Consider the following 27,159-nt stretch of genomic DNA (forward strand, 5'->3'; position numbering starts at 1 on the left):
GCCAGACCACGGGAGGTCATTATTGGCTAGCAGCATTGCCAACACTTCCTGCTTCTTGGGCTCTTAGAACACATTTAGGAGTAAATTAGAACTAAATAACACAGAACACTGAGAACAAAGACTGGTGGCTGTAAACAAACTTTATGGGACCATGATAAACTTGGCCACACCCATGGTAAGTGGACTTCTATCCAGTTATCTAAAATCATGCCAGACCACAGAGGCAGCTGGACCAGAGAATGCCGTTGTAGGCAGTGTCATTCCCCCCACCCCCAAATTTTATCAAGATTCATCCTGAAGATAGAGTTTTTTTGCCCTAGTGCTTTCCTTGGAAGGCTGTTCCAGGACTTCACTCCTCTGATGTTTAGAAACTTGTAAAACTCCTTTTCATTACTATTATTAGTATAATTATACCAACCTTGGATGGCAAGAAAAATTACTTAGATTTTGGATATTAAAAATCTACTATTTTGTTCTAAAATATTTTTTCTAATGTGGTAATTTTCAAATCTAAATCTCATAATCTGACAAAGTTAGAAGCATGAGGAGTGATGGAGTCTCAAGACCAAATGCTAGCCTTGTTTTTTTTGTGAGATAGTGGAACATGTATGAACTGAACCAGGGGTCAATATTATCCATATTGGACCTTTGACCAGTAGAGTTTTGTGGAAAAAATTGTATTCAGAGGAAAGAAGGAAATTCTGGTTTTTTGCTTTTAAAAGCTTCTTGGCCCCCAAATTAAAGAGATTATCAAGTAAAATGCAGGTGACACTTTATGGTACAAGTTCAATAGAGAATGCATGGTGCTAAGGTATAATATAAAGTGGCATGAGTTTGGAAAAGCTGCAGTGCTCAAAAAGAAGGGTTACTCACTAGTAACCATTGTTGTTCAAGAGTCAACTCAGTAGATGTGGATTATGCTCACAGAGGGCTGAAAGATTTTTTTAAAAATTGTCTTCTATGTACTCTCATTTTCTTTCTCCACACGGTTGTATTTTTATTAAAATTTCAACTATTCATATTTTACATTAATAAAATTATAGAAAATCTCTAAACCATTTTTCTACAGCCAAAAGAGAAAGAAAGCATTCTCATCTGTGAGGTGCCAAGCAAGGTTATGGATGTTATATAAATAATACGTTGGAAGGTAATTGCAAACTTCAGACTAGTTATACTCTGAAATAAATCATGTTCAAATTCATCTCTCATGGGTGACAACTTATTTAAGAGAGGTTTATTTATTAAAAAAGGTACATAAATGACTTACTACTTCTATTCAGCAGTCGAGAGCCAATTACTACTGTACTTCAGTATGCGCAAACAGGAGTTTGGTCAAGTTTCCAGTTAGCAATAATCATTGCTACAATACTGCATGACTAGTATGTACATACAAAATAGTATGCAGTGAAAAAAAGCAAGGGTGTGGGATGTCAACTTATTACTCTGATGAAATAAGAGCCTCATCTACAAATAGACCTGTCAAGAAATTTTCTCTTCTAGTTTTCTCCAGTGCAAAAGATGTGTTTCAAGCACTTAAGGTTTCTGATGTGGAGAATTTCATTTCTGTTGTGAATTACAGAGAGTTTTATCAACTCAGACCACATTTTTAATAGCTTCAGAAACACAAAAAGTATTCACAAGTATTGGTAATCTCTTATCAGTACCAAACAGAAATACCATTGATATCTGGGTTAATCTTGTCTGAAGCTATTTAACCATGGGGGCTGTTCCATTTCTTCCTGTTACAATGCACTAGATTGAAACTGGACACTAGTTTCAATGTAGTGTTCTGTCATTGGTACAGCCAATACACTCTGGCCAAATTGGAAAATTTCAGATCATGTAACTGTACTAGAGTGGGCACTCTATCTAATTCCTTCGAAAACAACATATTTTTAAATTAGCTTTCTTGGTGCATTCACCTATTTAAACTGTAAGGAAATAATTAAATTTGCTTGCATCACAAAGTCCGTGGTTGACCTCTAGTTCTCTCTCAGACACAGAGACCTTGATTTTCCAGTGTAATTATTTACACTAGTGCAAGGCGAGTGCAATATGTTACCATTCTGATTTGGCAGCATTTTGCATTCAATTTCCAATGAGGTCAATGGTCACATGACCCAGCGACCATTATTAATTAGGTATCCATTATCCACAGGTACAAAAATACTTGCTGGCTGTGGAGGTTATGCCTTGGGGAGAACCTATATTTGGGTGAATAGCAACAATCCATGTTTATGAATATTCATTGACCTAAGTTGATTTTCATGGGAAGGGCTAGAAGCCAGCCTTACTCTGCTTTAATTTCATTCATGGTTCTAGACTAACCTTTCATACAGCCATATGTTATTCCCTAATTTTTCTGTTTTTAGGGACTGTATTCCTGCTTGGATGGATTTTGTATGACTGATTACAGTAATGCTTTTTGTTGTTCCAGAACTGAATCATTTCAAAACATCTTGAGTAATGGTTTGCTATGAATAAAATACCCACTCCTGTTCCATGGCAACAAGTCTGTTTCCAGCATTTACCATCTGGTAGTTCGTTTCCCTGTTACTTACTCTCTCTAGTTTTGTTCAGCAGCTAGCATTAGTCATTCCCCATCCATTTTTACTTCAGTATCTGACATTTTCGCTATTGCTCATCACACATTTCAGTACTTATGGATTATTAAACACCTGCAGAAGTGCAATTGATTGAACTGACTGAACACACCAAACATGCTTTTAAAATCAACAAATAGATCAAGGGGGAAGGGCATAGCTTTAGCTGATGTGTCAGTGATTTTTATTACACTTTTCTTATTATTGTTAAATATTTATTTTGCTGTAGAGTCCTATGGTTCCACAGGATCTTAGTGAAAATTGTGCAGACATTATTAAAAATAATCTTTCAGTTTAAGTCTTCCTGATTGTTTACAAATTTTTCTATTTTCTTCGTGAAGATCCTTATTTATATTTTTTCATTAAATAAAACTGACTTATAACCACCATGTATCCAGGTACCTAGTTGGTCCATGTTAATCAATGGGGGGAGGGGGAGGTTTGTTGGTTTTTGCTGTAATGTTGTCCTAGTCCTTCCTTTCCCTGCTCCATCTTTATTACATCAATGTTAAATCTTTTCTAAGGACTGATCAATGTATAACTTGTGTACCACTGTAACTATATAGGTTTAGGAATAGGGATGTTAAAGACTAGTTGACAAGTCGACTATCCGATAAGCATTTGCTTGTTGGATAGTCTTTTGACTAGTCAATATCTTCCCCCCCCCCTTGCTGCCTCTATTAGAGGCAGCAAAGTGGGGGGAGGGAAGGGGTACTTCAAAGTAGCAGTGCTGCACATCTGTGTGGCACTGCCACTTTGAAAACCCAAGGTGGCGTTTTAAAGGGGGAGCCGCCTCACAGCTGATCTGAGGATCAGATGTGAGGTGGCTGCCCCTTTGAATCGCCGCCTCTGCGCCTTTCAAAGGGGCAGTGGAGCCCAAGATCAGCTGGGGACTCCCCAGGTGATCCCGGGCTCCGCGTGGCACTTCCCCAGAACCTGGGGTCAGCTGGGAAGTCCCCAGCTGATCCCGGGTTTCAGGGAAATGCCGAGGGGAGCTTGGGATCAGTTGGAGATTCACCAGCTGACCCTGGGCTCCACTGCCCCTTGGAAATGCACGGAGACAGTGATTCAAAGGGCAGCTGCTGTGGAGCCTGGGGTCAGCTGAGGACTAACCCGCTGACCCCAGGCTCCTAATGGCATACAGCATAGCATGGAACCTGGGGTCAGCGGGCGAGTCCTCAGCTGACTCTGCTGGGGACTCTTGTGCGTTTCAAAGTGGCACGCCTCATGCAGGCCAGAGTCAGCGAGACTTCCTGCTGGCCCGAGGCTGTACTCGGAGTTCCGCATTTCTCCTTTGAAATGTACAAGAGTCCCCACAGGGGCTCTTGTACATTTCAAAGGAGGAATACAGAAGTGCCTATCACTAGACGATGGAAATTCCATCGATTAGTCAATTAACCACATTTTAACATCCTTATTTAGGAACAGGAATAGTTAATGTTTCAGGCCCACCAATGTGGATGCAATTATGCCAGTATAAAGTTGCTTACAAAAGTATAGCTTATTCCTTTATATTTATTCTAGGCAATTCTTCTGACACTTATGTTGCTGGATATTGCAAGTGTTTGTTCCAGTAAGGCCACAATAGAGCTGCTGTTTCTTTCATATGGCATTTGAAAAACAATGGATTGAATTATACAGTAATTGAATTTTAAGATTTGAAAGCCATTCTGATGCTTCTAGGGTAGCTAGGTGGATTCCCCTTGTACACCACTGTGTGAATGAGGCGTTTGTCTGTGATGGGTTGTAGGCTTTGTACCTCATCACAGTCATAATTTGGTGGTTCTTAGATTTTGCATTTGTAGAGAAAATATCTATACTTTTTGTGCACTGTCAGAGTGCATTTGGATGCTGGCCCCTTCCTAAAGGGAAGGCAGAATCCTGCAACTTCTGGTTTTGGAACTTCAGCTAAGTCTTTGTAACATCACCAGTGGCTCACAGTTCAGGTCAGTGAGTGCTGATGTCCTTTTGGTTGGCCTGGAGTGTTGATGCATGTATCCAGAAAGGCTTCTTGAATTTGGATATGCAGAGTGGAAGTGAATTGAGATCTTGGTGTATCAGCAGATCCAAAGCAGCCAGAATCTTCTTGTACTCCTGGATCACAGCAGCAGCATCTTGCCTGATGTTGGCTGGCACAGTGCCTGCCAAAACTGGGAGACATAGTATTGGTGTTGATTTGAGAAAGGCTAACAATCCTGAGCTTGGCCTTGATTTCAGTGTCACTAAGAATGGTGAGGGAGCCCTTACACCAAAAGTTTATGCAATACTCCACTGGTGATAAAACAAGGACACATACTGCCATTTGATGTGTGCATGCATTACATCCCTGCAAGCTTCTGAAGGATGTTAACCCTTGTTTTGTGAAGGTATTGGCAATAGCTCAGTGTCAGATTAAGAATAACTCCAAAGTACCATGGATTATGGTCATGCAATAAAGACAGACCACAAAAGTGCACTTTAAATAGCACTTTGGCCTCATGGTTGTTCATGTACAAGTGTTAGGGCTCAGCGGTCTGGAGCAGGGCTAGGGAAAATGCAGTTTGCAGGCCAAATTCGGCCTGCCAAGCCACCAGAAACCTTCAGCAGACTCCTTGCTTGCCCCTCGCATGCTGCTCAGAAAAGTGGCTACTAGCTGTTTGTGTTTCTCAGCTGTGAGCTGGGGGAAAGAGAGGTTTTGGGCACTGCCCCCAACCCCAGCACAATCCCATTGGCCACTTCTAGCCAGTGGGAGCTGGCACATGCTTGCTACAGCCTACGTAGAGGCAGGCAGGGTGGCTGCCTGAGACGTATGCTGGGCTGCTGGCCAGGAGGTGCCCAAGTAAGTCTTCTGGCTACAGCCTCCTTCTGGCACCCCAGCCCTTCCCTTCCCCCAACCCACTGCTCCCCATCCCACATAACCCAAATCATCTGCCCCTTCCTGAACCCATACTCCATCCCAGACCTTGCACCCCAATCCCCTACCCCAGATTACATTCCCCTTCTGCCCAAAACCCTGTACCGCAGTCCCCTGTTCCAGGTCACAACCATCTCCTGCCCTAGGTCACAATCCAGACTCCTGTACCGCAGTCCTGTGCCCCAGGTCACACCTGCCTCCTTAACCCAAACTCCCTCCCAGACCTCACAGGCTCTCCTGCACTCCAGTCCCTAAATTCTCTTCTGCACTCAGCCTCCATCCCAGACTCTGCATCTCCTCCATTAATATCATGGAAGAGGGCAATCCTCAACAACTTTCCAAAATCTTGGAGTGGCCTCCCATCAAAAATTAGTGCCCACGCCTGGTCTGGAGATAGTTTTTCACAACCGCTTTTAGAGGGTGCTTGCATTACTAGCACTCTCTCATCTGCATCAATGAATTTACAGAATGATGTGAATCCAAAGTCACTGATATAAAGACTAAACAGCATAGGGGGTAAAATGGATCCATAGAACTGTCCTGAGCAAGCCAGTACTGGTAGCAGAGTTGCTGTACACCAGCTGTTATGAAGTGTGAGGGTGGATCTGCTCCTATGCAAATGACACAGTGATAAACTTGTTCCTGAGTGTATATAGTGCCTGCATTAATTTATCGTAAGAAATTACAGATGGAGGATGGGTTGGTTTGCTTAGTGAACCCAGAGTTGTCATTTCAAAGTCAGGCCTCGGAAATCAGGTGGATCAGATGTTTTAATACAAGCCCATTTCTGCAGTAAAGAAGTTTGCGTTGAACAAAATCAGGCATTGTAAAATTGCTATTTAGTCATCGTATGATGTTAAACGGTGTGTGTGTGTGTGTGTGTGTGTGTGTGTGTGTGTGTGTGTGTGTGTGTGTGTAAAATTTAACAATTAACTATTTTGTTTTTCTCCTTAGATTGTGTTTTTGGAAAAAGCAGATCAACAAGAGCAATTAGCGAAGAAGTGGGGCTTCAAAGCATCTGACATAAGAGAGCTTAGTAATCAGTAGGTATTGTATTTAAGTTCATTTAGTCATTTGGGTTTCAGTTTTTTCCCCAGATGACTGAAGAATTACATGTGTTTGCACATATGGATGCAGACTTGCATTAGGTCTTTTAGCGCGGTGTATGTGTATATAAGACATTTTGAATTGGGCTTTAAAAGTGGACAGTGAATATGCTTTTTTTCATTCTGTGAGTTGGGAGTTTAGCGATCAGTGAATTGTACTAGCTGATTCATATTTCACAAATTCAAAAGCCATATTTAGGCTCTACAACCTGTCACCAATGGGTAGATCGCGATCTACTGGTCAATCACAGGGGCTCTGAGTCAATCTTCATCTCCCTCTGAACTGCACACCTGCACACTAATTTTATATTGGCACTCTTGATTTGTGGAGCAGCAACGCAGGTGAGTAGCCGTGGCGGTGTGGTGGGTTGGGAGGGCTGAAATACCCTGGCCAGCTGGCTGTGGCATTCAGCCGGAGGAGGCTGCGCTGCACTCCAGCTGATCGGGTGACTTTCCCTCTGCTCCAGCACAGCGCAGTCTCTGCATCTGCTGAACTCCATAGCTACCTGCCAGGCAGCTTCCCCTCTGCACCCGCCAATGTGGAGCGTGGTGCACCCTGGCTGAGCGCCATGGCCAGCAGGCTGGGCAGCCGCTCCTCTTTGCTCCAGCCCAGCTTCCCTGAGCTCAGCCCGAGGAGGCTGTGCCTCGCTTCAGCTGGGCTGGAGCAAAGAGGAAGGGCTTCCCGATCAGCAGGAGCATGGCGCAGCCTCCCCAGGATGAGCTCAGGGCAGCTGGGCTGGGCTGCCCGGCCAGCTCACCATGGTGTTCAGCCCAGGTGCACTCTTCTCTGCGGGAGGGGGGAGTTGGCACGAGAGGAAGTGCACACCAGTGCTTTCCTGCTGCGCAAGTGCGGGGAATTGGCCCCAGAGGAGGCACGTGCTGGGGCTTCCCTGCTCCACCAAGGGGGCGGAGGAGAGGAGTCCTGGGAGGAGGTGGGTATAGGAGACTCCCTGCTCCCACTGGCACCTGTCCCCTGCTGCAGAACCCTTCCCCCCCCGGCACCCTATCCCCTCTCCACCACCGGCACCCTGTCCTCACCCCAGAATCCTGTCTCCTGCCCCCACTGACACCTTGTTTCCCTGCCCCAGCACCCACTAGCACCCTTCCCCAGTACCATGTTCCCTGCCCCCACCAGCACAGTTGGGGCCACATTAGTGAGGCTTGGGGGGGGTTTGGAGGAGGTTGGGTTTTTTTTTGCATCTCCTTTGTATGGCCCCAACTGACTTTTCTGTGGGTCAGTGACCCCTGACTCAAAACAGATTCCCTGCCCTTCTCATAAATAAAGACAATGCAGAATCTTTTTGTGTTTGACGGTCTTATTTAAAAATGAAACCTGGCCAACAAACCCCCAATTGGGACCAAGCCCCCATCTGGCCATAGCATTATAACACTCCTGCACCCCCCAGACCCTAGATCTGAGCCTGTCATACATTGGATCCCTCTTCCCTGAGCCCCTCACATACCCCAACCCAAATTCCTGCACCCTCACTTACACAAGCCTGTGGCTTACTTAGTACCCCAACACTCCCCAGCCTGGAGCCCCCTCCCTGAGCCAGGGTCCCCTTCTCCACCTCCTCCAGCATCCAAATTTCTTCCCAGAGCTTGCACCTCTCACCCCTTCCCACACCCAAATCCCTCATTCCTACCCCAGAGCCCACACATCCTGTCTCAACCCAGAATAGTAATAGAAATGTAGCCGTATTAGTCTGGTGTAGCTGAAGCAAAATACAGGACTATGTAGCACTTTAAAGACTAACAAGATGGTTTATTAGCTGATGAACTTTCGTGGGCCAGACCCACTTCCTCAGATCAAATAGTGGAAGAAAATAGTCACAACCACATATACCAAAGGATACAATTTAAAAAAATGAACACATATGAAAAGGACAAATCAAATTTCACAACAGAAGGGGGATGGGGGGGGAGGTGAATGTCTGTGGGCTAATGATATTAGAGGTGATAATTGGGGAAGCTATCTTTGTAATGGGTAAGATAACTAGATCCTTTGTTTAGACTCAGATGTAAAGTGTCGAATTTTAGCATGAATGACAGTTCAGAGGATTCTCTTTCAAGTGCAGATTTAAAAGGTCTTTGTAGCAGGATGCAGGTAGTTAAGTCGTTGAGACAGTGTCCTTTCTGGTTGAAATGGCAAGAAACTGTTTTTTCTTCGTGATCCTGTCTGATATCTGTTTTGTGGGCACTGATCCTTTGGCGAAGTGTCTGAGACGTTTGTCCAATGTACATAGCAGACGGACACTTTCGGCACATGATAGCATAAATTATATTTCTGGATTCGCAGGAATGTGTTCTTGATCTTATAATTCACTTGGTTAGGTCCAATAATGGTATCAGCAGAGTGAATATGTGGACAAAGCTGGCAACGGGGTTTTGTCCTTTTCATATGTGTTCATTTTTTTAAATTGTATCCTTTGGTATATATGGTTGTGACTATTTTCTTCCACTATTTGATCTGAGGAAGTGGGTCTGGCCCACGAAAGGTCATCATCTAATAAACCATCTTGTTAGTCTTTAAAGTGCTACATAGTCCTGTATTTTGTCTCAACCCAGTGAGGGTATGGCTAGACTGCAGGAGTTTTTCCAGGATTCAAGAGATATCCCGGAAAAACTTTTCCGCGTCCAGGGATGCATTTGTTCTTTTGTTTTTTTAGTGGAAGAGCAAACATGCTCTTTCAGTAACCCCTGTATTCCTCGTTCCACAAGGAATAAGGAGGCTTCCAAAAGAAGGGGGTTTTCTGACAATTGGTCCAGTCTAGACAGGCCAAATGTTGGAAAAATGTCTTCCTACAGAAGAACTGGGGGAAAAAAAGTGGCAGTGTAAAGTGTATAAGGGCTGGGGATAGCAAGTGACGGAGAGGAGGAGAATAGAGAGGGAGGGGCTTCAAGGAAGAGGTGGGGTCTTGGGGGAAGGATGGGGCAGTAGATCTTCGCTTGTTCTGAGATTTAAAAAGTGGTCTTGGGTGTAAAAAGGTTGAAAACCACTGCTCTACAACTAGCTTATTCTTTCTGAATATTGTAAAAAAAAAATCTCTTTTTTTTCCAAGTAGTTTATGCTTGAATTCTGTTATCTATTTTATTGGCAGTAGGCTATGCCAATAGATCCTGTCTGAAAAATCCACAGTTAGTTAAGAAGTGTATAAAGTGTAGGTAGTACTTCACTTTGAAATTCTGGCTCAGAATGGTGTCTGCATCAGACAGGTAGCTAATAAGACCGAGGGACAGATTTAAATATATGACGTTTCACACTATTGAACAGAGTTAAGCGAATAATACTTACAAGCAAAATTCAGCTAATATTCATCCAAATTCAAAAATGAATTTTGATTCAACTGTATTTATAATTCTTTAGTGTTCATGCTTTGAGAGCATTTAAATTGTCAATGTTATCAAAATAGCAATGACAAGCAAATTTGAAACAAAAATGCTTGAATATTTGGTAAGTATGAATGTTGAGTTTTATACTTAATTGTAATATTCAAAAGATGTGTTCTGTAGCTTGGTTACATGTATCACCCAATAGGGACAGAAACTGTGGTATGTAACTTATGGAACAAACCAACACAGAAAATTTCAAAAGTTTCAATATAAAGTGTTCTTAATCAACAATACGCAAACAATGCACAGAGAACATTGCATGAAAAATAATTGTGAATATTTTAGAATAAATCTGAAACTTTTTTTTATGATATTTCATAATCAGAAAAGTGTACTTCAGCAAATGCATTATGAACTATTCACAGAGGATATGTCTACACTGCATTCCTCTTTTGAGATTCAAATGCAGCTGAGCAAAATTGCAAATGAAGCGTGGATTTGAATTTCCCACGCTTCATTTGCATAATCGCGTCCAGGCGCTATTTCGAAATACCCTATTTAAAAAAAAAGAAACGCTGTCTAGACGTGGTTATTTCAAAAGAAACCCCTTCTTTCTAAATTACCTTTACTCCTTATAAAATGAGGTTTAAGGGTAATTTTCGAAATAACGCCCAGATACAATTATGCAAATGAAGCGTGGGAAATTCAAATCCGCACTTCATTTGCAATTTTGCTCAGCTGCATTTGCATTCCTCTCTCGAAAGAGGAATGCAGTGTAGACATACCCTGAGCCAAATCTATTTTTAAGTCATTAGGAAGAAATATTTATATCCATAGAATTCATAAGAATAAGAGTCTTATGATACAACAAGAGGGCATTTTTTACTGTTCTTAAAATATTTGACATTTACTGGCAGGCCATCAAACAAGCATGTTGTACAAAACAAAAAACATAAGTTATTATTTAAAAATAGTTCTTTAATTTTAAAAATCCATATAAATTACTATGTTTTTTTAAACAGTGAATTCTTCATGCCAGGAATGGTTGATACACATATTCATGCACCTCAGTATTCATTTGCTGGATCAAGAGTAGATCTACCTCTTTTGGATTGGTTAAACACATATACATTCCCAACAGAAGTGAAATACAAAGATAATGACTTTGCTGAAGAGGTATACACCAGAGTTGTAGTAAGTACAAGAAATGTCTTCTACCTACTGTTATAAAGTGCACATTAATGAACTGTGTCAGCTTGCTAAAGCTGACAGTATCTCTAAAAAATAACAGTATTTTAATTTTGTTTAAATGGCATAAGAACTAAAAAAAATTAGAAATATTGTCATTGTCCAAGACTACGTCTAGACTGGCCCCTTCTTCGGAAGAGGCATGCTAATTTCTAACTTTGGAATAGGGAAATCTGCGGGGGATTTAAATATCCCCCACGAGATTTAAATAAACATGGCCGCCACTTTTTTTCCGGCTTGGGGAAAAGCCGGAAACGAGCGTCCAGACTGGCGCGATCCTGCGGAATAAAGCCCTTTTCCGGAGGATCTCTTATTCCTACTTGCAAGAGATCCTCCGGAAAAGGGCTTTATTCCGGAGGATCGCGCCAGTCTGGATGCTCTTTTCCGGCTTTTCCCCAAGCCGGAAAAAAAGCGGCGGCCATGTTTATTTAAATCCCGCGGGGGATATTTAAATCCCCCGCAGATTTCCCTATTCCAAAGTTAGAAATTAGCATGCCTCTTCCGAAGAAGGGGCCAGTCTAGACGTAGCCCAAGAGTGCCAACTAAGAGTATCTCCTTCTAGTTCTGATGTCTAGGAGAATAATTAGGGATGTGTGAACCCAGGAAAGTTCAAAGTATTCTTAGCTTCTCTCTCTTTCTTTTCCCTAAGGTGTTAGTGGTTTGCAAAGCTGACTCAAGTTTAGCAGTCAGCTAAATGTATAGTAACAACAATGTAGTTCCAATGAAACTGTAATGTGAATGAAAAAGTTATATTGCACAAGTCTGTTACTTGAAAATACCAGCTTTATGGACTGTCAGTACAGTATGTATTTCTCAGTGAAACAGCATTTAATCTACGATGTCTCACCTTAATTACATAATGTATTTTTCAATAAGATACAACTGTGATGGGGACAATATAAAAGTCCATAAAATCTAATATGAAACAGTTGGGAAATTCTCACTTAAGACTACCTATGGATAACTTGCTTGAATTTATACTTAACGTATGTGTGTCTTTTTGCCTAGTTGCTTACATGAGAACTCATTTAAATTACATGATAGGCAACTACTATTATAGAAGTCACATATACTAGGCTCTAGACACTTTTGCCAAAATTTAAAAATACAATCAAAATAAATCAAGTCAGTGAGTACTGCACAACCCCAAGCCAAAGAAGGCTTAACATCTATTTCAGGGAGACTGCACCTAGATACAGTTACTCTGTGATCTTACCCAACCATGAAAGATTAGATAGCGTGTTGTCAGCATCACATTGGCTTCTTGAGGGGAGTCCTCACAGCAGCATCCTGAAGAAATGCCTACTCCCTGAAGCAGATGTTGATAGTCTCCTGGCAGTTCACCCTTGAGGGAAGACTTGAATCCAAAGGATCCATTGTGGGATGAAGGGAACTATTAGGCTGTGTCTACACTGGCATGAATTTCTGGAAATGCTTAAAATGGAATACTATTCCGTTTTCAGTTTTTCCAGAAAAGGAGCTTCTACATTGGCAGGCTGCTTTTCCGGAAAAGCCCTTTTTCCGGAAAAGCATCTGTGGCCAATGTAGACGCGCTTTTCTGGAAGAGAGCCCCAATCGCCATTTTCGCGATCGGGGCTTTTTTCCAGAAAAGACCACTGGGCTGTCTACACTGGCCCTTTTCCGGAACAGTGTTCCGGAATAAGGACTTATGCCCGAGCGGGAGCAGAATAGTTTTTCCGGAATAGCAGCTGATTTTGTACAGTAGAGCATCGTTGCTTTTCCGGAAATTCAAGGGCCAGTGTAGACAGCTCGCAGCTTATTCCGGAAAAGCGGCTGATTTTCCGGAATAAGTGGCCCAGTGTAGACACAGCCTTACAGTTTCAAACTAATATTAGCTGTTGTTTCCCCTTTAAACACATTAATAAGACTCTGCAATAAAATGAGTATATTTTTCTTCCCCGCCTTCTTATACAGACCCAATAAGTGCAAAATTCAGTAGAGCCATCTTGCAAATTAAATCCACTGATTGCATGTTCTGTCATTTTGGCAGTCTGTCACTTTTTCATATAGCTGAAAACTGAATTCTTTTTATAGAGAAGAACACTAAAGAACGGCACGACTACAGCATGCTACTTTGCAACAATTCACACAACTGCTTCTTTGCTACTTGCTGAAATTATAGGTAAGAACAGATGACTGAGTTGTAATAGAGAGATCAGCTGAAATAGTTTTCTCCAATCAGTGGAGCTAGGTTAATTTGCACCAGTTGAGAATCTGCCCCCTCTCTTTATTCTCTCCCTGAAATCCAACTGTCCCCTCTCAGTTATTTAGTCCTTCTCCCACTACTCATTCATTCCCATTTACCCTTTGCTCCATCAATTACCACCACTGCCACCTCATGTCCCCAAAAAACAGTAGCAACTTCCAAATTAGTTAATATTTCACTCGCCTCTTTATGTGGCTCTGCTTCTCCTCCTCTGTTGCTGCTTGAGTACAAGACCACCATATGCCTGAATAGCATGAAAAATAGTATCTTCTCGGGCATAAGGGTGGGGATTAGTACCAAAAATCTTCACTCACCCCTCAAGTTTGGGGAGAAGGAGCAGTGCCAGGATTGTCTCTCCAATCTACAGGGAAATCAGTGTTGACAACTCTATTATTACAAGACATGTGATTACTTGGAATTTTTCTTAAGTTCTCTATTTCTGGAATCAAGTGATTGTGAGAATCTCAGTTTTCATCTTTATAAAGCAAATTCCTAACCCTTCTACTTGTGGTGAAAACTTAAAAGGGAATGAATATTGAAAGCTAAGAAGCTTGAAGACAGAGACACAGAACCCAGTGTTTTATTGTTTTAAAGCCAATTGATCAGTTTTCAAAGCCAATCTCATGGGGCCTTTTTAGGCTGTACTCAGGATTTTTGACTGCTTAGGGTGATCAGTCCTGAGAGAGAGGATGCCAGGATCTTCAATCTCCTCTCAGTCAGGCCTTGCAGGTGAGAGGTGCACCAGGATATTCCCCTCCCCTCCCCTCCAAGTAGGCCTGGGGAAGTGGAGCTTTTGCATACGCACACAAAATGTAAATTGGTTTGCAGTTGCAAACATCGTGGCTGCGTCTAGACTGGCAAGTTTTAGACTGCGTCTAGACTGGCAAAACTTGCCAGCTGTCTACACTGGCCGCTTGAATTTGCGCAAGAACACTGACGATCGAATGTTAGATTGTCAGTGTTCTTGCGCAAAAACTATGCTGCTCCCATTCGGGAAAAAGCCCCCTTGTGCAAATGTATTTGCGCAAGAGGGCCAGTATAGACAGCTAAAAAGTGTTTTGCGCAAAAAAGCCCCGATGGCGAAAATGGCGATTGGGGCTTTCTTGCCCAAAACCATGTCTAGATTGGCACGGACGCTTTTCCGCAAAAAGTGCTTTTGCGCAAAAGCGTCCGTGCCAATCTAGACGCTCTTTTCTGCAAATGCTTTTAACGGAAAAACTTTCCGTTAAAAGCATTTGCGGAAAATCATGCCAGTCTAGACATAGCCCATGTGAATGTGTAAATTAAAATGTAGAATTAATTATCTGTGAACTAAACGGCTCAGGACTGAAATATTTTTGGGAAGATACCGCAGTGGTCCACGAGAACCTGCAGCACCATTGAAAAGTGATAGTCAGAGGCCTGGTGATCCAAAGGCAAAGATGGGGATGTGGGTGCCATCAAAACCTCCTCCTATTTAGGGGAGCCCATGGCGGCAAAGCCAGTGACAACGGGGTTTACGTTGCCCAGGGTGATGACCCTACACAGCAGGGTGGCATTGATGGCCTTGACCACCTATAGAAACATAGAATCATAGGGCTGCAAGAGCCTTTGAGTGGTCACAGAGTCAACACCCTTCCCAAAGCAGGACCAACCCCAAATAAACCATCCCAGCCAGGGCTTTGTCGAGGTGGGTTTGAACAATCTCTAGGGGTGGAGATTCCACCACCTCCCTAGGGAACCCAGTCCAGTACTTCACCACCCTCCTAATAAAATAGTCAAACCTACACGAGCACGGCCCCAGTGGTTGATCTCCCCAAGACAAACTGGTTCCCGACGGAGCGGTTGCTGTCAAGCATGGTGAGCTTCCAAAGCGTGATAGGGACACACTTCTGGAGGGGGATGGTGGGTCTCATATGGGTGTCCTGTCATCTGTGGGCAGGAGTGAGCCACTTGCAGAGCTCCAGGAAGGTGGCCTTCCACATGTGGAAGTTCTGGAGCCACTGCTAGTTGTCCCACTACTGAAGGACAGCGGGGTCCCACCAGTCGGAACTGGTGTCCTGGTGCCAGAAGCAGCATTGCATGGTGTGCAGGGGAGGATGGAAAGGAATGGGGTGCGTGAGGAGTGTCAGGGTTTGGGTGAAGAGGTCCTCCAGTCCATGCTGATTATCATCCTCCTGCAGCACCATGCGGGCCGTCTACATGAACCTTGCCATAAGGCACAGCAGGAGGCCCAAGAGCCGGTGGCTGCTTTGCAGCAGCTACAGTTCCATGATGAGAGTGATGTGGCACCCGCAATGGCAACCAGAGCACACGGTGTGAGTTCAATGTCCCTTGAGGGGGTAGTCAGTGGAGAAGAGAAGCATGAGATGTGGCTGTAGAGAGGATCCCCTTTAAGCACGAGTCTCAGCTAGCCTCAGGAAGTGACTGCTCTCTTGACGCTCTCCCTGCAGTCCTTCCGGGGGCGGGGGGAGCTTTAATTGCAATTCAGACGCCAATGAGTGTGGACATGCTATTTTGATATAATTCTACGCTATTTCGATGGTGTCTTGTAGTAAGGATGGCACATAAAAGTCATGTGTGGGTCCTGCAGCTTAGCAGGCCTGGGATGGAAGTTTCCAGCTTAGCATAGTGTGAGACGCTGCAAGCCCAAACAGCAGCTGTGCTTTATCAGCTCTAACCCATGCCTTGAGCTGGGAAATTACTGAGCAGTAAACAAGTTTGACCTCGGTCTCAGCTCATAAGAGTGATACGAATGGCGTTGAGCCAGGTACATGCACACCCAGTAAACAACTGTAGTATAACTAGTGTAGAAAGTTCTGTGTCCAGTGAGTCTCAACAGGGACCAAGACCTCGAAGGGTGTCCTGAATCCCCCTAGCTGGAGCCACATCCACTGCGGCCGGGTGTGAGGTAACCACAGACCTGAACGGGCTTAAGCATTTACAAGTGCCTGTTACTTTTATATGCATTTCTTTGCCTGTAGTGAGGTATTGTATTATTTTGCAGTAGCTATGTAACCACCTGGCAGTATTAAGCCTGTAATAGTAGTGATGTAGTGAGATTAATAAAAGCAACTATCTATCCCTAATCAACTCTGTATTGAAGCAAATCCACAACCCTGTTGTGCCCTGGCCCTGTGGCTTGACAAAGGGCATGCTATTTCAAAATAATTTCCCAGTGTAGGCATGGCCTAAGAGTGAAACAATATACATTTAGCTTTGCTGAATCAAACCCTAATTGGAGAATTATCTGTACAAATGCCCAGTTTATGTGCATTCATGGTAAATCACACATGCAAATATTAGTACACAATTGTATGCTAATTTTTGCATATGAATTCCCCCTCTCAATATATGTTGCTGGTTGGCCTTCAGTATAAAGGACTAATATAATTTTCTAGGAGCAATATAAAAAATAACCCGGTGGAGTAACACAAAAGACTCATGTGGCCCATAGTTTTGTCTGATTATTCATTTGGGTGGGATCTTAAGTTTGAGGGCACCTGGGCCTTATGCTTTAATATTATAAGGGGCATGGACTCCAACACAGTTTTCAATTCTCTCATCATTTTTAATGGAAAATGCCTCAAGGTGCACATGACTTGTCTATTGTGGTTAATCTTTTCAGGTATGATTAACTACTGCCTTGCTTGAGGATGCAAATTTTGCATTTACTCCACAGACAAACTATATATTAAGTGTAATATAGAATGTGTATGGTGGGAATTATTGTGTGGAAATGTAAGAGCTCAAAATGACAGAGGTAGAGGATCTGCTTGATCTCATTATTACTTGATAAACACCAACATCATGATCAGTGTAGTACAAGGCATACAGAGACCTATCTACTGCTCTTAAGAGTTTACAATATAATCTAATTCATCAGACAGCAAGTCATCCCTGTTAAGTGCCATACTTAAACACATGCTGCATTTAGACTCATGATCACCTTCCATTGACTTTAGTGGGACTTAAGCAGATGCAAAGTTTAGAATGAAGCGTTATGCTAAATAGCGATGGGCTTAAGCACATGCTTACATCTTTTTCTGAATTAGTGACTAAATAGACAAATACTGTTTGGAAACACATAGTAGGGGGTCAGAATAACTGTACTGAGACCTGATCTACACTAGAAAAGTAAGTTGGCTTTACTATCTCAGTGAGCATGAAAAATCTGCACCTCTGACCAGCATAGGTAAACTTATCTAACCCTGCATGTAGATGGTGTACGGTTGATGGAAGACTTCTGTCAACCTAGCTACCGCCTCTTGGGGCGATGATATGTATGTGTTCCATTTTTGGGAAGCAGTGACTGGAAGGACAAGAACCTGTGTCAAGTGATCTAATTACTATGGTTCACTTGATACCAAGGGTATGTCTATTCTGCGGGACAGTGTTCATTGCGTAGCTGAACTTGAAATATTTGAATTCAGCTTTTGGCACTGTCTATACCATAGGAAGTCAAAGGAAGAACACTCTTCCTTCCATTTCCCTTACTCCTGTTGATGCTGGTAACCCTCATTTCAAGAGGAGTGCCCCTCTCTGTTCAAATTAGCTGTCTGAACTCGACCACTAGTTAGAACCCTGGAAGATCGACAGCAGCACCTTCAATCTTCCTCTGCAGTGTAGATGTACCACAAGAGACCCAAAAGACTTTGGCGCATATAGCATGTATTAAATTAGATCTGTATGAATCAAACTATAGCCCAGAATCTCTACAATTAGAAATTCCATGCTTAAATAATAAGAGTATAGGAGTAGGAATGTATTATGGACTACTTGTCTGGGATGGTGATGGTGAAATGCTCCATTAGAGCAATAGAAAATTTAATGATAAGGTGGATTTCAACTATCCTCATATTGACTGGCCACATTTTATCTCAGGATGGGATGCATATGCAAAGTTTCTACATTCCATTAGATGACTGGGCACATTTTACCTCAGGATGGGCTGAAACTGAGGGTAATTTATCACTTAAATCAGCTTCTGTGCCAGATGACTGGAGGATCACTAATTGGATGCCAATTTTTTAAAAAAAGGCTCCAAAAGTGATTCTTGGAATTACAGCCAGTAAGCCTAGCTTCAATATTGAACAGATTAATTGAAATCATAATAAAGAAAAGAATTATCAGACATTAATAAACATGATTTGTTGGGGAATCATCAACATGACTTTTGTAAAGGGAAATCTGCTAGAATTCTTTGAGAGGATCAGAAACATGGGCATGGGTGATCTAGTGAAAAGAGTTGTTGTATCATGCAAGCAAGGCAGTAACAAACTTCAACAGGCCTTTATTTACCAACGGTGAAACCTCTTTACAAAGCTGCTGCTGTTGCTCCCCTCTGTAGCTCTCACTCAGGCCTGGCCCATCTCCTCCCCCCTCCTTCCTGTGCTTCCAGATTCCCAACAGCCAGTGCTCCTCGTTCTAATAATTACAAGCAGCATCTAAAACACCACATTCCCTCCTCTCTTAAGAAGCTCTACCAATTATAAAATAAACGTTGTTTTCTCAATGAGCTGGTCTCTACTCTAATCATCTCATCTGCCATATTCCCAAAGTCACAAGTTACAATCAGACTCCTCAGAGAAGCAACATACTGCACTGTAGTCTCCCCTGGTTTCTACTCACGCTGGCGAAATCTGTAGCGATTAACTACTACATTCACTTTTGGCACAAAAAAGTTCTTTAATGCAATGAGTGTAGTCTCATATTTATCATCTGCAAGGGGGAAAGTGTAAAATATACACTGCCCTTCTGCTCCAAGGCAGTGGATTAGCAGAGCACGCTTTCTTACTTCAGAAATCTCTGTAGTACTGATTGCAAGCAGATAAGTCTCAAACATATGGATCCAAAATGCAGGACAATGTAGCACTTTAAAGACTAACAAGATGGTTTATTAGATGATGAGCTTTCGTGGGCCAGACCCACTCCCTCAGATCAAATAGTGGAAGAAAATAGCCACAACCATATATACCAAAGGATACAATTAAAAAAAATGAACACATATGAAAAGGACAAATCACATTGCAGAACCAGGCAGTAAAAGCAATTGGAGGCTCACCTGGCCTTTGCAGAAAGGGTGCAGGTGGGTTCAGAGGCAGAAGATCCCCATCCTCATCATCAAAGTGTTGTATCATGCAAGCAAGGTAGTAACAAACTTCAACAGGCCTTTATTTACCAAAGGTGAAACCTCTTTACAAAGCTGCTGCTACTCCCCTCTTTAATACTCACTCAGGCCTGGCCCATCTCCTCCGCCCTCCTTCCTGTTTCCTGTGCTTCCAGATTCCCAACAGCCAATGTTCCCAGTTCTAATAATTACAAGCAGCATCTAAAACACCACAAGAGTGTATTTAGAAAACCTTTGACAAGGTCCTTCCCAAAGGCTTTTAAACTAAGATATCAAGGGATAAGAGGGAAGATCTTCAGGAACTGGTTCAAAGACAGTAACGAAAAGGATAGGAATATGTAGTTTTCAGAATGGAGAGAAGTAAATAGTGGTGACCCTTAGTAATCCATCCTGACACCAGTGCTTCTCACATATGCATAATTTTCTGGGGGTAAAAAGGGTATACAGAGAGGTGGCAAAATTTGCAAATGATACAAAATTACTCAAAATAGTCTACTTTGGACTTACCTAAGAAGAGTTACAAAGGGGTCTTGCTATATTAGATGACTAGGCAAGAAAATGGCAGATGAAATTCAGTGCTGATAAATGCGCAGCAGTGCACTTTGTAAAACATAATACCAACTATACATACCAATATCTGCTCAACATGCAGCCGCAGTCAAAAAGGCTAACAGATTATAAAGAAGCATTAAGAAAGGGATAAATAATAAGACAAAAAATTTCACAATGCTCTTGTATAAATCTATGGCTGCACCTTAAATACTATGTGCAGTTTTGGTCAGCCCATCTCAAAATGTATACATCAGAAATGGAAAAGTTAAAAAGAATGGTAAAAAAAATGGTTAAGATTATGGAACAGATTCCATATGAGGCAAGAAGAAAAAGACTGGGATGGTTCAGTTTGCGAAAGGATCAACAAATGCGGGACATGATAGAGGTCCATAAAATCATGAAGGGTATGGAGAAAGTCAATTAGGAATCATTATTTATCCCTTCACACAACACAGGAACTGGAGTCACCTAATGAAATTAACAGGCAGCAGGTTTAAAAAAAAAAAAAACTAACAAAAGAAAGTATTTCTTCAAACAATGTACAGTCAACCTGTGGTACTCATTGCCAGAAGATGTTCTGAAGGACAAAACTATAACTATTTAAAAAATAATTAGATAAGTTCTTTGAGGATTCAGTACATCAGTGGCTATTAGCCACAATGGTTAGGGATGCAGTCCCATGCTCTGGGCGTTCCTAAGCCTCTGACTGCGAGTTGCTGGGATTCGATGACAGGGCATGGATCACACAACTAGGAATGGATCACTCCGTAATTGCCCTGTTCTATTCATTCCCTGTAAAACGGGTGGGGAACCTTTTTTGAGTCAGGGGCGGCTCACCCACAGAAAAAATCACAAGTGAAACTGGGGGCCATACACAAGTGAAAAGCAAAAAGACAAATAAACCATTACTGACATGGTCCCTAACTGAAAAGGAGAGATTGACTCCAGACATTCACCTTGCACAACAGAGCCTAGGGGAGATTTTGTGTGCTCCAGCCCTACAGTGGGGCAGCGGGGGAACAGGGATGGAGCGCCAGCGTGGACTCCCCAACACTGGGGGTGGAGCCCTGAGCCTTGGGGGCTGGATGCAGGCAAGCCAGGGGCCACATCTAGCCCCCGGGGCTTAGGTTTCCCCCTCTTCCCTCCACCCCCCCTAAAGCCTCTGATATTGGACACTGCCGGAAGACAGGATACTGGGTAGATGGATCATTACTCTGATCCAGTATCACCATTATGTTTTTATGTCAGTTTCAAAATGACTATTTTTGTTTTGTGAACACTTAAATAATAACATGCATAGTTCAGTATTTGATTGAGGCTGCATAAGTATTATTGAACGAAAGCTAATTTTTATAATATTTCAAAGGCTAGTCCCATATACATAACCAATTACAAGTTAAAACCTATTGCCAGCAAGGTTAGATGCTGCACTGTCTGTACAAAAGCTTACAAATGGAAGCACTGCATTTGTAATACACATAGATCTGTATCTGCCCATTATGCAGTGTAAACTAGCGGGCTCTTTCACAGCTGTATAGTGGTTTGGGGAAGACAAAGACTCCCCTTTAAACAACCCGGGCGTGGCCTATGGAAAGTCCAGGCAGAATTGCAATCCTTGCTAATATGTAATGGATACACAGTGCCCCAAAACAGTGCTTGTTTGTGCCAGGGCTGAGCCCTGGCACGTGTAGGCTTGACAGTTCATAGCCTTGGCACCTCTGCATCAATTTTTTTTTGCATCAATTATGAATGTAAAAAAAATTGGTTCAATCCCAGCATCCACTTGAACCCTGGCATCTCTTTCATTGCAAATTAAACACTGTGTAAAGGGAACAGGAAGGTAGGCTGTGGTCTCCAGCTGACCTATACAGTCAGATGACATACAGCTGGGGTTCTCAAACTACAGCCTGTGAGCCAGACCCTTCTGTCTGGTCCCAATTTCCTTCCCAGGGAAGATAATCCTGAGCTCCTCTGCTTCCGTTTCCTCTTCCCTGCAGCCTCAGCTTGCTGTGCTGCCTACCCTGGTGCTCCGGGTAGCATGGTCTGGGGCTGAAGATCAGGAGGGTTAGATGGGGCAGAGAGATCACAGGGCAGTCAGAGAGTGGGAAACAGGGTTAGATTGGGTGTTGGGCCCCTACCGGGTCCTCCATACCATTTCTGGACTCTGATGTGGCACTCTGGCCACATTTAGCATAGAGGAAGCAGGCTGTAGGCATAGTGTGGTGGCATGCATGCTCTCTCTGTGGGTTGGTTGGGAAAATTTGGGAGGCATTTTACCTACCAGTGTTCTTCCTGGGCTGTGTGTAACCAGCATGATCTAGCTCTTATTTATAATGTTTACAGTAGTGAGTCCTAGGTAATTTCTATTTCAGTCTTTTTTTCCCCTCCATCTCAGAATGTTTTCCTTTTGGGCTAAAAAGTGTGAGCCTAAAGGTGAAGAAAAGAACATGGACATTGTTATTCTTAAATTAAGTTATCTGGGCTAGGATTTGGTACTGTGGTTTTAAATGCAGGTCTTGCTAGCAGTTTTCATGTGGAAACCAAATGATTGAGTTTATTTGTTTATACATTTCACAGATAAATTTGGTCAGCGAGCATTTGTTGGCAAGGTTTGCATGGATCTCAATGAATTTGTTCCAGAATACAAGGAAGACACTGATGAATCTGTTAAGGAGACGGAAAGGTAAAATGATTATATTGATACTATTATCTTTAGAAATTTTGCTTAATAAAAGTGAAAAAGGACAGGAAAGCAAGTCAAGGATTAATCTTATAACTTTTAGATCCAAGTAGTAATTTTTTTTCATCCATTTACAAAAAATCTGATTCTCCTCTCATACCAGTTTTCCACCAAAGCAACAAAATTTGCCTCAGTGGAATTGCTCCTAATTTACAGCAGTGTAAGTGGGAGAAGAATATGGTCCATACAGCGTAATTATACTCACAAATTTACATTTATACTTCTTTTAATAATCTGAAAATGCTGAGTCTTAACATGAAGGACTTGCTACTATAATAGTTTATATAGGCACCAGATTGCTGTATGGAAGCATGGTTATCTGGGAGCCATTTTGTAAATATATTAGTCACTATCATGCAAACATATAATATTTTACTCATATGAACAGTCACACACAGGATCAGGACCATAGAGAAATACATAATAAGGTAGCATATAACAATCTGAATAGTTCATGGAGTGAGTTTGGAATTACCGCATTACTTATGCAGATTATCCCAAATGATTGCCAGTGATATCTTTTCACTACTGCAAACTATCATGCTTTTTTAAATGCAATATGATTGAGGAGAGATTTTTAAAAAGTTTAATTTATTTTATTAGTACTGCACTAATGTTTGTTTTCCCTTGGCTGTTAACCTAGGCTTCCTCAGGACCAACTCCAGTTGTATAGGCCTAAAAGAGAGAGGACCTTTAGTTCTAGTACCTGTTTAAAACATAACAATTTCAAACAGGAATTTACAGAAAATATATCATGGGTTTGAGATCCAGTATCTCATGACTGTGGTAATAATGGATATTCTATAGTTTTGGAAAAGAGGAATTCCAGCTCTTGTGGAGAAGATAGCTTTGTCTAGCCTGGAAGATTTGCTTTTGAGACCTGGACTTCAGCCATGAACCATGAGAGAAAACTCTTCCTTTCTGTTAAAGGAAACTTTTTTGCCATATTCAAATATCTTTTTAAAAAAATATTGTCTCTGAGAACTGCTCAGCATTTAGAAATGTTAAAAATAAATTGGTGAGCATACTAAGGTTATGATCGCACAAGAATGAAATAAACGTAGTTTATCACGTAGACCCATAATTTATCACACGGATTCCAGTAAATTACAACTAATTTTTTTTTACATATATAGGAGGTGATATATATTACTTTGCATTTATCTGTAACCAAAGTGTGGAGAGAAAGTAGTAGGTGGACAGGACTGGAGGGAGGGAGGAAATAGGTGGGAAGGTCTCAAGTATAGATTGAAAAAAAAAAAAAAAGCTGTATTTACCCCTGAAACTAGGCAAAACTCTTTGATTTCAGTTTTCAGTGTAAACCATTGAACTGTCAAGGATTTGCAAGAACCTCTGGCCCTGGTGAATAGCTAATGGTCTAGTGCGGGCTAAGGACCTTTCCTTTCCCTACCCACCCATCCACTGGTGGGCCTCCAGGACTCTCACGTACAGGAATGTTAAAATCCTGTCTTCCTGCAGCACCAGCCCTCCAAAATGTGGGGGCAAGGAGGCCAGCTTTAACTCACCTCTAATGTCCTGACCCTGATTTTTTTTTAAATATTTATAGTCACTTCCATTCAAAACAAAAGAGTAGAATGTAACAAGCAAGTTCAAGTTTGTTTATTTTTTTCACTTGTGTAAATATTGAGTACTCTGAAAACCTCCATAAATGCTTCCTGTTAAAAAAAGAAAAAAAGGAAATCAAAGGATACGGCTCCTGGCATTTTAAGTGAATGAAAGATGGGGTGTCTATCACTTTAAACCTCAATATGTTCAGCTACTGTAAATGAAACATAAAATACTGCAATGTGCTAAAAATAGGATTTTAAATAATAGAATAGATTCAGTGCTCTGATTTAAATTCACGTACAGCCGAAATTAAAGTGTCTTTTTAATACTGCTGCTATAGCATATAATTATGCTTTCAGTTGATTTAATATAACATATATTTGGTTTCCAGTGAGAGCACAGAGTAATTACCACATGTCTGGGATTAATTACTACAAATGATAAAACTTCTGCATGTTTAGGGCCGGATTTTCTGCTGGTGAAAATTGGTGTAGTTTCTTATTTCAATGGATCTCTGCTAATTTCTACTAGTTGAGAAATTGGTCCTTACAGCTTCCAACTTTCTACATAAAACGGATTCATGTACAACACAATAATACACTGAAGTAAATATTTTCCCTAAATTTCTTAATTTATAACACAAATAATTTTTTACCCTTCAGGTTTGTTAGAGAACTACTAGAAAAGAAAGTAAGTAAAGTTGCTTTTGTATCAGCAACATAACCCATATTCTGTGTTGTCATATACTTTCCCCCCTGATTGCTGTATGAAATGGCAAAAATTCACTTCTCCTTTGTTTATATTCACTTCTGCATTTCATTTTTTCTATGGAAATAAAATAAAAATTTGGAAAAAAACAATTCAGTTTGAATGAATACAATTGTTAATGCTGCTGATAAATCAATAAGGATAGGTCTTTTACTAGATTTAAATAAATACAAGACAGTGCCTTTAATGGCCAATTTAAGCCTGAGTCTGCACAAACTTGTTTGGAAGCTGTGGCTTTGGGCTGGCAAATGTCAGTGTTGGTTGTTTGGTCAGAGCACTGCAGAATATTATACTTTGGAAAATAACCCTTATTTTCTTAAAAGCTGCTCAGCTACCTACGAAGAATAATTCTTTGGTCTTAGGAAGAAATAAGCTAATAAATAATTTCACTGTTTATAAACCATGCTATAAAGAGAAATCTTTGTTTAACTAAAAAAAATAGTTGCCTTTTAAAATAAAGGCCACAGCTTTACACTGCAGTTAATAATACAAAAAAAAACTACTGTGGAAGGTATCAGCACATTGGGTTATGTGTGTAAAAGAGATTCTAAAAATATTCTGCAGATACATTTTATGGCACTGTTGCTATAGTCAAATAATTTTACAGCTTCCGTGCTAACCTTTCTTTCTCTGTGATTTCATTTGTTTGACACTTGGTGCCAAGATTTTCAAACGTGATGTCTAAAGTTTGGCACCCAAATCCATATATAGTTACCAAAATAAGTGACCTGATTTTCCAACTGCAGCTGGGAGGTGAAGGGACTGAAGGCCAAAATGTCTGTCACTCTCTGGTAGTGTCACATGCACAATAAAACAGTGATGGGCTGCAGTGTTGCATGTGAAGGCCATCAGAGAAAGCAGTAGTTGCCTGGCACTTGCCTCAGCGTCCCCTCTGACTGGTATGCTACTCTTTCTGTTCTGTTGACAGTCTTCGACTCAAAAATGCAATGCCTAAATTTAATGGCCAGTTGTAGTTTGTTGAGTATATTTTAAAAGCATGGAGTTTGAGATGCTTAAGACGACTCTAATCTCCTGTAGCTCGTAGGTCACAAATGCTTTCCTTGTTTTATATATCTGGTCATTTAACTAAACTTCCTGGCTATTATCTGGCTCCTACATACAACACCTTCACAGAGTGGAGACACTGAAGGTGTGTCTAGACTACATCCCTCTTTTGACAGACAGATGTAAATTAGACACTTTGAAATTGCAAATGAAGCTGGGATTTGAATTTCCCGCACTTCATTTGCATTGCATGCAATCATCATGGCGCTCTTTCAAAAGAGTGCTGTTTTGAAATTGAAACCGCAGTCTAGACCCGGTTCTTTTGAAAATAGAAGGCTTTTTTGAAAGATCCTGTAAACCTCAATTTACCTCGGTTTCAATTTCAAAATAACGCTTTTTTGAAAGAGCGCCATGACACAATTATGCAAATGAAGCACGGGAAATTCAATTTCAATTTTGAAGTGTCTAATTTACATCCCTCTGTCAAAAGAGAGATGTAGTCCAGACACACCCTGGAAGAAGAGGAAGGTGCAGGAAATCCACCCCTACTCTAACCTATATCTTAACTCATCTCTACACTGCAATAAAATACCTGTAAGCATCAAATCCAAGCGCCTGGGTCAGCTGATTTGGGCTCTGTAACGAGATTGCACTCCCCTCTCGTGAGTGCTTCATGACCAAGTGCATGTACCCACACACTCTCTCCGTTTATAGAGGCTCTTTGGTGACTCAATCCTTTGGCCAAATCTTATACAGTCTGCGTGCAAAAATAAAAACCCCTCCCAGGATACCAGTCCAACAGGGACTCTCTTGGTGCCCACTTTAATGTGTCTCAGTTTGTTCCCACTTCCTGGTGGCAACATTTTCACCCTCTTTGAGCCCTCTTGAGTCACTGTAGTCCAATTCTCCCTTTCTGGTATGCCTCAAGATCCAAGCCACTTCCCTCAGGCTGTGTCTACACTGCAGAGTTTTTGCGCAAAAACGTACAGAGCGTCCACACTACAAG

At 41.7% G+C, this 27,159-nt stretch overlaps 1 protein-coding gene across 3 annotated transcripts in view; it reads left to right on the forward strand.

The window, feature by feature from the left end:
- Positions 1 to 27,159, forward strand: part of GDA (guanine deaminase) — a 70,303-nt gene that overhangs the window by 19,158 nt on the left and 23,986 nt on the right. For all 3 annotated transcript variants that reach the window (XM_075931713.2, XM_075931712.2, XM_075931711.2), the window contains exons 2-6: positions 6,451 to 6,539; positions 10,958 to 11,129; positions 13,239 to 13,326; positions 22,649 to 22,754; positions 25,043 to 25,070. In XM_075931713.2, coding sequence (XP_075787828.2) covers positions 10,968 to 11,129; positions 13,239 to 13,326; positions 22,649 to 22,754; positions 25,043 to 25,070 — 384 coding nt within the window. In that variant the 5' untranslated portion in view covers positions 6,451 to 6,539; positions 10,958 to 10,967. The remainder of the gene's footprint in view (positions 1 to 6,450; positions 6,540 to 10,957; positions 11,130 to 13,238; positions 13,327 to 22,648; positions 22,755 to 25,042; positions 25,071 to 27,159) is intronic.

Source organism: Pelodiscus sinensis, chromosome 6 (assembly GCF_052426305.1).
Source record: "Pelodiscus sinensis isolate ZL-2025 chromosome 6, ASM5242630v1, whole genome shotgun sequence".
Lineage (NCBI taxonomy): Eukaryota > Metazoa > Chordata > Testudines > Trionychidae > Pelodiscus > Pelodiscus sinensis.